The sequence below is a fragment of the Pezoporus occidentalis genome, unplaced genomic scaffold (assembly GCF_034315485.1).
Source record: "Pezoporus occidentalis ecotype Australia unplaced genomic scaffold, CSIRO_AGI_Poc_V1 ctg199, whole genome shotgun sequence".
Taxonomy (NCBI): domain Eukaryota; kingdom Metazoa; phylum Chordata; class Aves; order Psittaciformes; family Psittacidae; genus Pezoporus; species Pezoporus occidentalis.
This window is the reverse complement of record NW_026913844.1, coordinates 1157531-1171182: the sequence shown is the minus strand read 5'-3', so window position 1 is coordinate 1171182 and position 13652 is coordinate 1157531. Positions and strand designations below refer to the sequence as shown.

At 48.9% G+C, this 13652-nt stretch overlaps 1 protein-coding gene across 3 annotated transcripts in view; it reads right to left on the bottom strand.

Moving 5' to 3' along the window:
• The window catches only part of GRIK4 (glutamate ionotropic receptor kainate type subunit 4), a 179186-nt gene that overhangs the window by 11678 nt on the left and 153856 nt on the right, over positions 1 to 13652 (bottom strand). For all 3 annotated transcript variants that reach the window (XR_009964551.1, XM_062617643.1, XM_062617642.1), the window contains exons 11-13: positions 13339 to 13446; positions 12171 to 12374; positions 5177 to 5290 (exon numbers count right to left, since the gene is read on the bottom strand). Coding sequence is in view for 2 of the 3 variants with exons in the window: in XM_062617643.1 (XP_062473627.1) it covers positions 5177 to 5290; positions 12171 to 12374; positions 13339 to 13446 (426 nt within the window). In the remaining variant the exon portion in view is untranslated. The remainder of the gene's footprint in view (positions 1 to 5176; positions 5291 to 12170; positions 12375 to 13338; positions 13447 to 13652) is intronic.

The window sequence follows — 13652 nt, the reverse complement described above, 5'->3', positions numbered from 1 at the left end:
AGAACTTGGGCAAAAGCAGGATTCATTTCTAGAAGTTTCTTAATGGCTGAACACTTCCCATGTGGGTGAGTGTGCTTCTCCCATCACCACCAGCTCTGCACATACAACGCAGCCTCCTGCAGGGTGCAAAGAGCAGCACCGACTTACCTCCAAACACGCTCAACACCGCCACAGGGGACAAGGGGAGACGTAAAGGGAGCCGCAGGTCTAAAGCAGTGCTCTTTTGCTCTCAGTGCAATGCAATTTACACCATCTTTGTGGAGCGCAAAGTGCTTTGTTTCACTGTGCACCCCTGGCATGGCTCTCCCACCCTCAACGTTGCAAATATTCGGGCAATGCCCATGTACCTCGAGCATCTTCTTCCCTTCCCATCTCCTCGGAAAGCAACAGCGTATAAATCCCTGCATAAGGCTAAATATCCCAGCAACAGCATGTAAATCACAGCAAAGGGCTAAAGGCTTGCATTAACCTTGGGAGATTATGAGCCCTCAATTCACAGGAGCCTCTCTCTTCTGCCCCAAACCACAGAGTCAGTCCTGGCATCCCAGAACCTCAAGGTCAATGGTTTCCCCAAGCACTTTCAACCAGGGAGCTGCCCACGAGTCAGAGCTCTTGCAAAGGCTTTTACAGTAAAATCAGAAGGGAAACAGTTTCTTATCACATCTTGGCCCTTTTTTCCTTCCCCAGACTCCCCCCAGACCAGCTCTTTAAATCCCATTCCCATTAAAACACAGTTTTACTACTGAAGCATTCCGAATCTTATGCAAAACCTAAATTTCACAAGGTCTTGGTAGTTCTTCTAAAGACCAAGTTGTTGCTAAAAAAAGGCAACAGCTGTTGCCCAAAAATCTTCCTTTACTAAAGAATATCTAGTGATATCCTCAGCTGTAGCCGCCAGCTGGGACTGTAGCATCTCAGAAAGCTTCTACAGGACAGACCGCACCAGAACATCCTCTCCCTGTATCCTTAAGGACAAGATGAGTTTGGGATCTATGTTAGCAGTTTTCCCGAATCTGGCTTATTAAGTCTTTTAACAAATAGATGAGTTAAGGCTGAGCTGCCTCTTCTCTTCCAGCGCTGTTTACACACTCAAGAATGAAACAAGGCAATGGGAACCTGCAAGGTGTCAAGGGCACCATCTGCCCTCAGACGAGCAAATGGGAGCTTCTCGAGCAGAAGATGATTCCAGGTGGCTTATCCCTCCCCAGCATCCCAGAGCTGGCAGGAAACTCCCCGGCCCTGGCAATGCCTTGGCTGAGGCTCCCCTGTGAGATGCTCCTGTAACGAAGTTCATTTCTGTAATGAAGGCCTCGATGTCTTCTCTATGTTTCTGGGGCAGTTTGTCAATAAATTACACTCATTAAGGAAATTGTGTTGGAAGCTTTAATTCTCAGGCTTGGCACTGACTCTCTCCCGCAACTGTACAGTAGTAGTAGCTCTGGTTCTCTTCAGCTACAGTCATTTTCAGGCTGCTGCTGCATATTCTTTTCATTCACAGTTGTGGGTAAGAATAAAGATATCCTGTTCCCACGGAGGGCACAAACTCTCTCTTATCTGTCTGTTTTGAACAGGGGAATGACAATATCTGGAGTCTGACAGATATTTTTAGCTGGTCCCAGTACAGCTTTGTTAATTGGAAGAGCTATTTTTCTTGGGATAGAAATGTTCAAAATGCCCAATAATTGATGAAGGCCTCCTGCAAATCCTCAGATGAAAGCAGCAGAGATTTATTTACCACCCTTGGTCATTGGAGATCTTCGTTTTCAGCCAGAGAGAACCAGTTTTCTGGGCAGATACAGGTGACGAAGAGCCTGAATGTGCAGAACATCCAGGAAGAGGAGGGAAGTGGAGCTATACGGCATGGTCCTGGATTTGTCTGGGTTCAGGCCTCTAAGACACTTCACGGATTCCCTGCCTGCCAGATGGTTCACAACCAACAGGCCAATGTGTACCACGGCCCAGGGCATGCCTGGGGCCAGCAGTTGCTCCCATCTGCTTCAGTGAGGCAGAAGCTTGTTGGCAGAGCAGTATGGGTTGTCAGGAGAGGTGCTCAGCTCCTCTGCCTTGGCTGTCAAGCCTCCCCTGGCTTAACTAAAGGAGCTATTCATCCAGTCCTTCCCATTTCGTGTCTTCCGCAGCAATCAAGTAGAAACACTTTAAGCATCAGTTCACTTGGCCTAAATTCACCTATTCCAGTGTACTCACCAAACCTAACATTTTTCATAAGGACTTTAAGGGGCTGATGAGCCAGCATCGTGCGTGAGCCAGCCCCTTGTTCCCTGCCAAAGAGGCAGGTATGTGAGTAAAAGCATGTGTATGCTACAAATAAGCCTGACTTTCACATCCCTCTGTGCAGAAATGGGCACCTGATTTCAGCCCTCTGCCAAGCAGAGTAACTGCTCAGGACTCATCCATCTCCTGCTTTCCATAGGTCCCACCAGCTGGTCAGAAAGGGGGCATAATAAAAAACAAGCAAACCTTTTCCTTTAGCAGCCTACAGGTCAGAAAGCCCATTAGAGTCCCTGTGTTTGAAATCCATACTTGATTATATCACAACAGGTGAAATTGAGAAAAATGACAGCCCCATTTAAAGCTGACATATTTGGTTATGTGTGATAAGAGACACAGGCACCCTGGTGACTGAGGAGGAGAAAGGGGGAACAAATCACTTGCCACTGGAGTAACAAGTAAATGTCATCACACTGGGAGGAGACCAGGGTGTGGAGACAAGAGATGTATTTGTGGTTATTCATTAGGCTACACTTGAGCTGCGCTGTAATTAACGTGTGTCAGCTACAATTTTAGACATTGAAGAGATGTTTGTTGGGCTGGGGAAGGGAAGGGAGGAGATAGGAGCAGATGAGGCTGTCTTGCGCTGCTCTCCAAACCACATCCTTAAAGGAAAACCAGAGCAATTGGCTATCTTGCCTCTCCTTGTTAAATAAGTATCGGTTTCACAAGTTAATAGCTACACAGCTCTCACTCTTCCTCAAGCAAAGGAAGAAAGGTCTGGGCAAAGACCTGGGTGAAGTGCTGGAGAGAGAAGGGGAGATGTCCCTGCTGCCCCTGCCACCACTCCTCATGGCCTTGGTGCAGCAAAGAAGGGCTCATACGGGGTGACCTGACCTGGGAGATGCCCTGCATCCCCTTTAGAAGCCTGCCTGGGTCACTGGGCAGCAGCCGTACTCCATGCCCTAACTGGGTCCTTCATCAGGCAGCTGAAGACCAAGTCCTGACCAACAGCAGGGAATTATTTGCCTATACTTCTTAAGAGTAATTATTGACCCTGTTCGGTTTGGTGAATGCCTGAAGGGCAAAATGGAACATGGCTCTGATGCTTTATTCTGGTACCAGCTTGAGCAGCAGATGGTCCTGCCCCGAGGAACTTACACTCTGAGTAGATGCATGAGACACATTTATATTGGCCTTGCACAGAGGCAGCAGCAAATGCTTTGTACTTACAGAGCAGGTCACATGCAAACCCTGTGCCAACACTCCTGTGTTTCCTCCGGAGGGGGCAACATCAGCCTCATGCTGTTCAGGGAATGATGCCTTGTTAAGGGACGCGCTGAAGGTTATGGTGTAAAGCAGAGGCAGAGCACGCAGGGTACTCAGTCCCCAAACTTTACTAATGTATATGAAAAAGCAAGAAACTCCAGTATAATCGAGGCAAGAGACCTCCTGGATCCACAGGGAAGCTTGTGGTGTGAAAAGGCAAGTGTAGCAGGGAAAAGACAGATACATTTGATTCCCAGGAGGTTGAAGACTCTGACCCTTTTTGATCTATGAAATCACTGATGCTAAATTCTGCACATACCAAAGGAAACACCATTTGAACCAGCTTTTAATGACGTGTTTATTCCTGGAAGCAGCCCGTCGGCACAGAGATGTATGTACAAGTTTGTTTATGCCTACATCCAACACTGCATCCTTAACAGCCTTCCGAATGGAGGGGCTGCCTGGAGAGCCAGCTTTAATTGTTTTACCCTTTTGGCTGCTATTATTGAGCTGATGGGCAACCAAGACTCTATTTCGCATCACACTCAGCACTGTACAGAGCATGTTGGCAGACTGCAGATTGGGAACAGTAAGACATCCTGTTACAAAGGACCTGGCTGCCTGAGCTCACCTCCTGTGATACCAGGGAACCAGGGTCTTTGTGTGGTCCATATGGGGGAAATCTGCCCTCTCCTGAGCTTCAGGAAGAAGCCAGAACAAACAGAAAATGGGAGTGCAAGAAAATCTATGAGAATTTAAGACAAGTGTTGCCTAAGCGAAGACAGGACACAACATCATGTATGTGCTTCCTCTGCTCTGAGCCACAGCCACCACAATGCCTGACCTGCCTTTCGGGTGGCAGCACCCAACCACACCACTGCTGCTACTGGATAGCAAGAGGTTATTGAATGCAGGGAAGCAACAACCAGAGCCAGTTGCTAAACAACGGCAAGCTCCCTTCTCACTCCTTCCTGGCCAGAAGCAACGGGGCCTAAGAGCACCCGAGCAAAGCACAGAGCATCCTAATTGTAAGGAGCTTCCCCTGGGCAGAACCTACTGATCTTTAGCGTGAACAACTGAGAGGAGGCAAATAACAAGGGTTGAGGGCAGAGCAACAGAGCCAGTGCAGGGCAAGGAGCTAACTGTACATAGCAGAGTTCATCCCGCTGTGTGCCTTCTCCAGGGCAGTGCCCTAGGCCACTCAAGGAGTGCCTTCTTCCCTTTGCCTGCTTGTGATTAAGAAAGCAGAGCACCAATCTGTGTGTAGAGCATCCACAGGAGGTCACAGCTGAGAAAGCAATCCTAGATATCTTCCTGGCCTGATCTTACTCACAGAGGAGAGAAGGCAGCAAGGCTGCACACCGTAGAGGCTGGGAACACAGCTGAGATTAGGACATTCGGGACCAGGGCTTTGCTCATGGCCCCCCCAGGAAGTGCTGTATGGGAGGAGGAGGAAGCAGAGCCAGCAGGGATGGGGGATTCGAACAACAGGAATCGAATCCAGCAAGCCAACACAAGGCAGAAAGACAGAAGAAAGAAGGAAATAAAGGTCAAGCACATTTGCGCTTAATTAAGAAACCAAAGCATTTTTATGAGTCATTCATTTTTCTTCCATATCTCGGCACACTCGCATGCAAATAACGGCAGGACGTAAATGGATATAAAATAAACCTCTTACCATATGAACTCGGTAGAGAATGCTAATTCCCAAAGTCATGAATGGCTTCGAGAAGTCAATCACCTTCTCCCGCTCTGCGGTTATGGTCAGCCCCGCCACGGCCAGGTCGGCTTTCTGGAGAGAAAGGAGAGCGGAGAGGATCAGGACCCCGAGCCTGGGAAAGCAGCAGAGCCCTGCTACACAGGACACCTGCTCCTGGAGGATGGATGTCCCATCCCTGTGTTTGTGGTAGGGCAAACCCGAGGCTCCACGGAAACAGCGCCTTGTTGCTGATGCCCACTAGTTCAGGCTGTGCTCCCACATCCCTCTCCCCGGGTGGGTTTTGCATACGCCCTGATCATACACACTCCCAAGTTTAACTCACCTTGTGCTCCAGACCATTCTCCTCATTTTCCCTTTCCTCACACGGGTGTTTTTATACGTGAAGGTTGGAAAAGCACCAAGCAACCAGTAGGGAGCCCGCTGTGCTTAGAGCAAACAGAATGGTAACCCCTGCCCCAGGTGCTCACAGCCTGATTGCCATTTCAGTTAGTTAAATGTGTTAAGACCTGGCAAAACAGGAGCCATCGAGACAAGCACTAGTGTACCCATCTGAACAAGATACAAGCTCCCCCTTCCAAAGCCCCTGTTGACCACAGCTGCCCCTTTCAGTTACTTGCAAGCACCATAGTTGGACAGCATAGCACAGGAGCATCGTTACCCCCATAGCCTGAGTTTACAAGCCTGCTGGCCCCAGACTTCCATAATTGCAGATGAGCCTCCAAAAAAATCAGGGGACTGGCATAAAATTTTCCAGAATGACTTGCAAAGCAAATGAGATTAGGGGAAAAAATAGACAGAATTTCTTCCAATGTTAATACCCTTGTAATATAGATAAGGGATTTGAATTTTAAATATTATTTTTATTACTGTAGCTCTTTTAATGTCTGTAATTGCTTTCTGTCAAAATTTAACCTTCTCCATTCCCTTTGACATGTGTTTGCCTGCTTTGGAGGATGGTGGTTATACATGGGGAAAAAGAGAAGGGGAGGAAAAGAAAAACTATCTGCATTCGTTGTCCCCAAGTTTCATCAGGTCTGTGCAGAAGCCAAGGCACCATCAGGACCAAAGACCTGGCAAAATAAGGGCCTTATCTCCCTGGATCCATGCACCACACAAAGGCACATCTGCTGGTGCATCACTCTTACCGTGCTCTCTGACCCTACTGCTCTTGCATCACTTCACTTAGGAGGACTGATCAGCTCCCAGCAGAGCTTTGCTTTCCCACCTCTGTCCCCACCAGCCTCAAAGGCAGGCAGGGAGGCAGGGCCGGTGAAAGGCTGGAGTTGCAAAAGGGAAGAGCAGCACTGCTGGAGCCTGCAGGATGAAGGGAAGGGAAGAGAAAAGAAAGGTCTTCTGCAAGCCTGCCCAGTGATGAGGGGGTCACGGGGAAGGTGATATTTCACCGTCCATGCAGGGCTGCTTTATTGGACAAGCTCAGTGCCAGATCTCTGCAATTGTTTCCAAGAAGCTATTACAGATTCCTAGGAGGTTCAGGCTGCAATGAATTATGAGCTAGGGAGAATTTCTGCCTAGCCAGACATTTACCCACAGGGTTTTAAAAAGGCACCAATAATCGTAACGCGGTGTGTGAGCAGTTGAGCCTTGTGTAAACACCAGCAGGTTACTAAAATGGGATCAGTTCATCTGTGGACCACGGCACGCGAGGGAGTTTATCCACCAAGAGAGCCTAAAGCTTCCTAAACCACTCCTGTCTATACTTAAAAGGGTTTGCAGGTACTATTGTCCTGAGGAGATCTCCCCTAGGAAAGCCCCTGGAATACAGCTTATTCTAACAGATTTCTTCCCACAGCTCTCCAAACAGAATACAGTTCAACCAGCAAAGTTGTAGGCTAAATAGATGGAAAATATGCCACATCAAAAGTGTGTCATGCAAAAGCTCCAAGGACATTTCCATTCCCATCCAGAGGCCAACACAAAGGTGCTGCTGACAGGAGCAGCGTGGCTCTCAGGTCTACCCAGCTAAATCCATACCCCGCTCTCACAGGTGGGATGTGGTCAGGGAACTTTCTGCACCCTGGTTATTCCCCTGCTACTGTCCTTTGGGACCCTTCCAGACCATGTAGGCAGCAACATCTTGAAAGCTGCTCTTCCCTATGCAAAATAGAATGCAAAGCCATCCCAATCCCTCTACCTACGGAGCAGAAACAGCACAGAAGGGCTGCCTTCCCTGGTTGCACATGGGTTTTTTGCCCAGGCCCCTTCTCTTTCTTCCAGAGGGTCCTCCCATGCCATCAGAGCTGATTTCCTTATGCTCATTCCCTGCTTGATCAACTTTAGCCCCCTTCAGGACTTACGCCAGCATCAGAGCTTACAGCCTGCTCTAACTTGTGCACATGCACGTCTTCCTTCTCCTGTGCCCTGCGCCAGAAACCTGGCTCCTTGTGGCTTTAGCTGTGCTCTGTTACAGAATCACTCTCTCTGCAGGCTCAGAAGTCGTGCAAGTTAAGAGCCGATTTCTGACAGCCATAAACTTTGATCTGGGAATGGCAGGCAATGTATTCCCTGCCTGAACACCATCCATTTCATGCTTCTACTTTCCTTCCTGATGTTAAGCAAACTTCTTGTGATTCACTGAGGTCAGTGTATCTTAGTTACAGGAGCTCTGCCAACCTGAGTGCTCTCCAGCCCTCCCCACCTGAGCGCGGGTAGGAGCTGGCATTTTATAGACTGAACAATGCGTTGAGGAAGAAAAGGATTTTGCTTTGTGCTTCTGCATTCTGTCCACAGCTGAGCCCTGGGGGGAAAGCGAACAGGAGGAAAAGGATGGGGGGAAGAAGGGGCAAACCCTGCTTGATTTTCATCCTTCCAACACGGTTGCAGCTATAAATGTCAGTGTGAAATAGGCTTAGAAAAAAACCCAGAGCATTTTGGGACTAGAGACAGACACTTCCTTAACAAAACACAGCTTAAACAAGCCCAAACTCTCAATAGGTAAGAGGATGCCCCGGTGCGCTGTTAGTTTGAGATAAAAGCATGAGGTGCCACCACCACACCTGGCATTAACCATGGGATCAGGCTCACCCTGCCACTATGAAGGATGCTAAACCCAGAGGCCAAGCTGGACCCCTTAAAGGGGAACTACAATTAAGCAGCCTTAAGAAGCAAACTGCAGGGACTGCCACAGTCCAGAGGAGGCAGCTGCCTCCCCGCTGCAGGTGCTGCTGACAAGGCTCATCTCAGCACTAATGGTGATGAATGGGGCCTGATGTCAGCCTGGACAGAGAGCATCCCCAGAAGTCTCCCATGGCATGGGCTACCAGCCAGGAGACCAGCCCTGCTCCAGCCCCACAGTGATTCCCAACCTCCTGTCAACCTACGGACACAAAACACAGTGACAGTCCCAGTGGCAAAAGGCTTTGGGCTGTCTCTGTGTCAGAAACACAGAAAACAAACCTGAAGGACAGCTCTGGGAGCATGAGGCTCTTCATGGAGCAGGAATCCCTGACTTGAACAGCACACTGGATGCTACATCCCCTGGGTACCCATAAGAGCATCATTCTCACCAGCGCTGCCCATGAAAGCATGACCAAGGTTAGGGACAGTGATTTCTTACACTGCTTCCATGTTTAAAGAGCCTTCTAGAAAGCCAAAATCAGTGTTCAGCCTTCAGGACCCACCTGAGCACAAGGCACAGCAGTTTGGCTGCAGCCTGCAGCAACGACAGAGCAGTCTCTCTGCATCTGCAGATCTGTCCCATGGCACAAGCTCTGCCACCGGATCGATGTACTGACTGCTTCCGCTCCAACTGCCCATCTGATTTGACAGGAGCTATTTTGGGTAATGCAGCTCCTACTGATGGAGCCAGGTTGTGCACTCAGATGCATATTCTTGCATTTCAAAGCAGGGCCAGACGAGGGTCACTCAAAACCAGTGTTTGAATTTTCCTTAAGGACACGCATGATTTCTGACACATGACAAGTGACAGCCTGCAAACCCTGGAGGCTGCAGCCCTCCACTTCAGCCACAGCCAGCGATGAGAGTCAGCAATCAGTGCAGATGTCAGCCTCAGGTCTGCCTTTATCCACCTTTCCTCACTTGGCTGGGAGGAAAACATCTGTGCCAGGTATTCACCATGCCCACAGCAAAAGCCAGTTAAAGTGAAGCACATAGGAATGGGGAACAGCAGCAAGACCTAACCAGCTCCCACGCCTCCCTGCTTCCCACCCTCTTAAGCCCCCCAATGTCACATTTGCCAGCACAATAGTGTGCATACAGACTCCCCCTCCCTTCACCCACACATAGCTTTTCTCTCCAAACACCCACTGCCACGTGGAGAGCAGGACTGCCAACTGTGAACTATCTTCTCCTTCCTGCCCTTCCCCATCTTTGGAGCAGTTGAAGGGAGAGCGCCTCTGATTGTAAAACACCACCTTGTCACCAGCAAGGAAGCTGGGCAAACCATCATCCAAAAGCTTTAAGGTCCTTTCAGTTCTTGGTGTTGCTGCTCCCAAGGCAGGACCCTTCCATGAGATGCACAGCTTCATCTCCCTCACTCTAAAGTGATCTTGGATCAAGACTGCTCACTTAGACACAGAAGACTCTACAGCTCTTCCCCTAATCCCAGCCCCGCTCTGCCTTAGCTCTTAATTTGCTTTGTGAGCAGGTCGATAAGATATGTACTGGTAAATTTGGGTCAACAACAGATTTATGTTTATATAGCATCCTTCTCAATCATATCATAGCTCACAATTAGCTGTAATGCAATTTTCAGCACTTAAGAATAAATCAATAGCTGGTTAATTTAGAAACAATAAAATGAAACACTTTTCCCATATTGCCTACAGTTGCTCTGAAGAGATTCAGTGCCACTAGAAGGGATTATAGAGGAAAAAATAATAGTGGAAAGGTATTGCATGGAGCTGGATAATTGTCTGACCTTCTGGTCCTGCACACCATGTCAGACAAGCCTTCGTTTCTGATCGGTGCGCAGGAGGAATCGCTTCCCTGTAGTAATACAGCACTGCAGGGAGAGATAGATGCAGAGCTTTTATTTTGTGTAGGATTTGGGAAGTTTGTGTCCCAACTGATGTCCCCTCTCTGCGCTAAAGAATGCACAGAGAAAAGGGGCCAAGGGATAAATCCACTGTGTGCCCAGCATCGGATGTGCTGGCTCTTCTGCTTTGAGCGGTCCTCAAAGCAGGATAGGGGATGAACAAGGGGCTGGAACAAACCCCTTTGGGGGCCAACTGTCAAGGAAGGAGAGGAGCCCTTTGGGCTCAGAAATGGCCTCAGAAAGCAACATCCCAGGCAGCCCTGAATAAACACAACAGCACGCACATGGCCAGCTCTGCCCTCACGGACCTGATCCAAAGTGCCAGTCCCTGGGACTGATCAAAAACTTGCTGAAGCCATTATAAAGACTCTAAAGGGTCTGGGAAGAGCAAAGCAGAGAAGGCTTTGTCTGTTCTCCAGCTTTTGATTTAGCATCACACAGGCTTTGCTAGCTCCACACTGCTGAAGCAGAAATGAAAATCCTCCTAAATAAGGCTCGAGCTGCAGAAGAAACAAATGGTTTCCCAGCGAAGATGAAGTTAAAACACTTAGCGCTAAAGAAAAACAACCCTCCAGAAGCTCCCATTTAATGGAGAGGCACTGCCAAGGTTAGTAGGCCAAAAATCTGATGGCTGTTCCCTTCCTTTGTTTGCACAGATCGCACACTGCTCTCTGCGCCTTCCTTCTTGCCTCCCAGAAGCATTGCAGAGCAGTAATTGTGTGTGTGTATATACACACAGAGAGACGTGTATAAAAACTATGCCAATAGCCCCCAGCACTTTCAAACAACCTTGCAGAAGGCTTTTTAGTAGCAGCAGACGGAGGTGGGATCTCGGCTGGCGTTGGGAACTATCATTCCACTGGGGAAAGGCAACCCAGGAGACAGTGTGCTAGTTCAGGAGGGATCTCCAGTCCATACCATGCCCTGACTCTGGCCCTTAGAAAGTCTTTCAGGCATTGAGCTGTCCCACCTGACTTCAGATGAAGCTCCTAAGGTAGGATAAGTGTCAGCCATGTCAGGCCATCTGGAAAGAAGCAGAGAGATGGTGGTGGGCATCTCCTAGAGATGCTCACTCATCGTCTGCAGCAGGGAGGAAAGCAGGAGCCCCAGACCCCTGCCTGGAGCCACAAGGGGATGGATTGGGGCCCTTGTTCCTCCGCTTTGCAGGAGGATGTGCCACTGTTGTGAGGATAATGATGGGGTGGCTCAGAGGCTCCTCTCACACAGTGGATTATCATGGATACACCTCACTGTGGTATGGCCACCAGCTGAGAAGCTACCACTGGGTTCTCACAGGTGCTTCGGTTGTAACAAGGCAGGGTAGAAATCGGTGAGCAAGGAAGTATTAGTTTAAATAACATCAATCTTAATGTTAGCTTTGGCTAAGCCTATTTTACTAAGGATCTTGGAGCATTTTGTGAGCTGTATTTAAGCTTCAGGATCCCTGGGGAAGGACTACCTTTAACAGCAGAGGAAAACAAAGAGCAGGGAGACGGAGACAGGCTGAGCACACATGAACTCAGAACTCTTGTCTAAGCCAGCCAAAGCATTCAGGTTTCAGCCTAGCTGCTGTGCAGCAACGCTGCAAAGCAGAGCTGTGAAAGGATCTCAATCCACACACTTAAGCAGACCAAAAACGTTCTCCAAAAACAATACTCAAAGTTAAGGGACTGAAATAAATCTGCCCAAACTTTTCTGCATAGAAATGCACTTCTTACTTGCTTTCCTCCAACTACTTTACACGCTGTCACATCAACACCACAAACACATTTGCCATTGGGAGGACACATCAAATGGAGATCCTCTGGTCAAAGACTCACGAGTGGACTAAAACCCCCATCCATCCTTATCACCCTGGAGCACTTAATAGAGCACCAGGGCTTTTCATTGCCAAGTCCCACTAGAGCATGGTCACAAAGAGCAGCTAAATTCACTTACCCGAGCAATGAGCTCCCCGACCATCCCTGTCCACGTGCCGTTTGCCTCAGGAACTCCATACACCCCATCACCAACGAGGTGGATCTTATAGTTGAAACGCAGGATCTCTGCCAGCTCCTTCAGCATGTCCACGCAGAAGCCCTCGTAGCGGTCGTTGCCTTCCAGCTCTTGATGGTTCCACTTCAGCATTAAGTAAGGGTTTTCCTGCATTGAAACTGGGCAGCTGTCATTCCCATCTTAGCCGAGGTATCCCACCAGCACGGTGCCGAGCACAGGGCACAAAGAGCAGGGGCACCCAGGCCAACCTCCAATCCCAATGTATCCCTCTCAACCAGGGGATAAGAGGTGTGGAAAGCCGGTTTGATCACTTAGGAAGCCAAGGTGTAAAGCTAACAGAGCCGTTTCTACCCTGGTACTCACTGGTCCCTGCTGTGTCAGGGATATGCTGGAAGTGCATTGGATTTATCCCAGTTTAGGATATGAAACAGAGCTAAGGGATCATGCACTGGGGGCCGTTTCCAAATGGGATATGCCAAAGCAGCCCAGTGACTGCTCCGAGTTATGGCAGGACGGACAGATTCCAGCCTCGCTTGGCATACAGCCGCTTCTTCAGTTTGTCCCTCTTTTCAACAAACTTTTGGCACTATTTCCTCACATCCCACAGAGCTCTTCAGGATTCTGAGTATTTTTTATGATGGAGCACTGGGGAAAACCATAGGAACAAGCAGCACCTGCAACAAGGACAGTGGTGCCTGCAGGTGTGAACTCTTGGTTCATGAAAGTTGCACCCATCTTGGCCAATTTTATGGGTATAAGGGACAATTGTCCCTTCCAACTTACCAGCTGTACACAAAACAAGAACATCGCTCCGAGATGAATGTAAAATGGCAACTTATCCCCATCCTAGTCCTCTCCCCAGCTGCTTCTGAACTCATCAAATATCATTTCCATATGAAACATCAACTTGAGTTTAATTACACTGTCATGAATTGTCCTCAGTGCTGTAATTAGAGATTGGATCGTCTGTTCTTCATGAAATCAGTGTTCAACTCCGCATGCCAGGGGCCGACGGGGGTAGGAAGAGGGAATAACACCCTAGCTGATTGACACCTCTGAGCATGGGGATGGCGAAGAGCTAACTGGAACTGTAGGTGACCCCCTCACTTACCAGGATGGTGGTGACAATGAGCGTGGTGTTGAACAGACTGTCTGATATGTTGGAGGAGAAGATCCTGTTGTCCATGCTGAGTCCTTCAGAAACGTGCCAGTGGCCGATCTGGAGAGATAAAACAGCACAATAAGGGAATTTACAGGGCAAATCACTGTATGTTCCTGCCATATGGCTCTGGTGATAGACAACCATCAAAGCTGGCCCTGGAAGAGGTGCTTATGAATGCTCCATTAGCTTTACAGTGCACCCCTTCAAAGGGCCAGCAGAAAGATTAACACACTGGTGCATGGCCCCAGCACTCCCCCACCAAA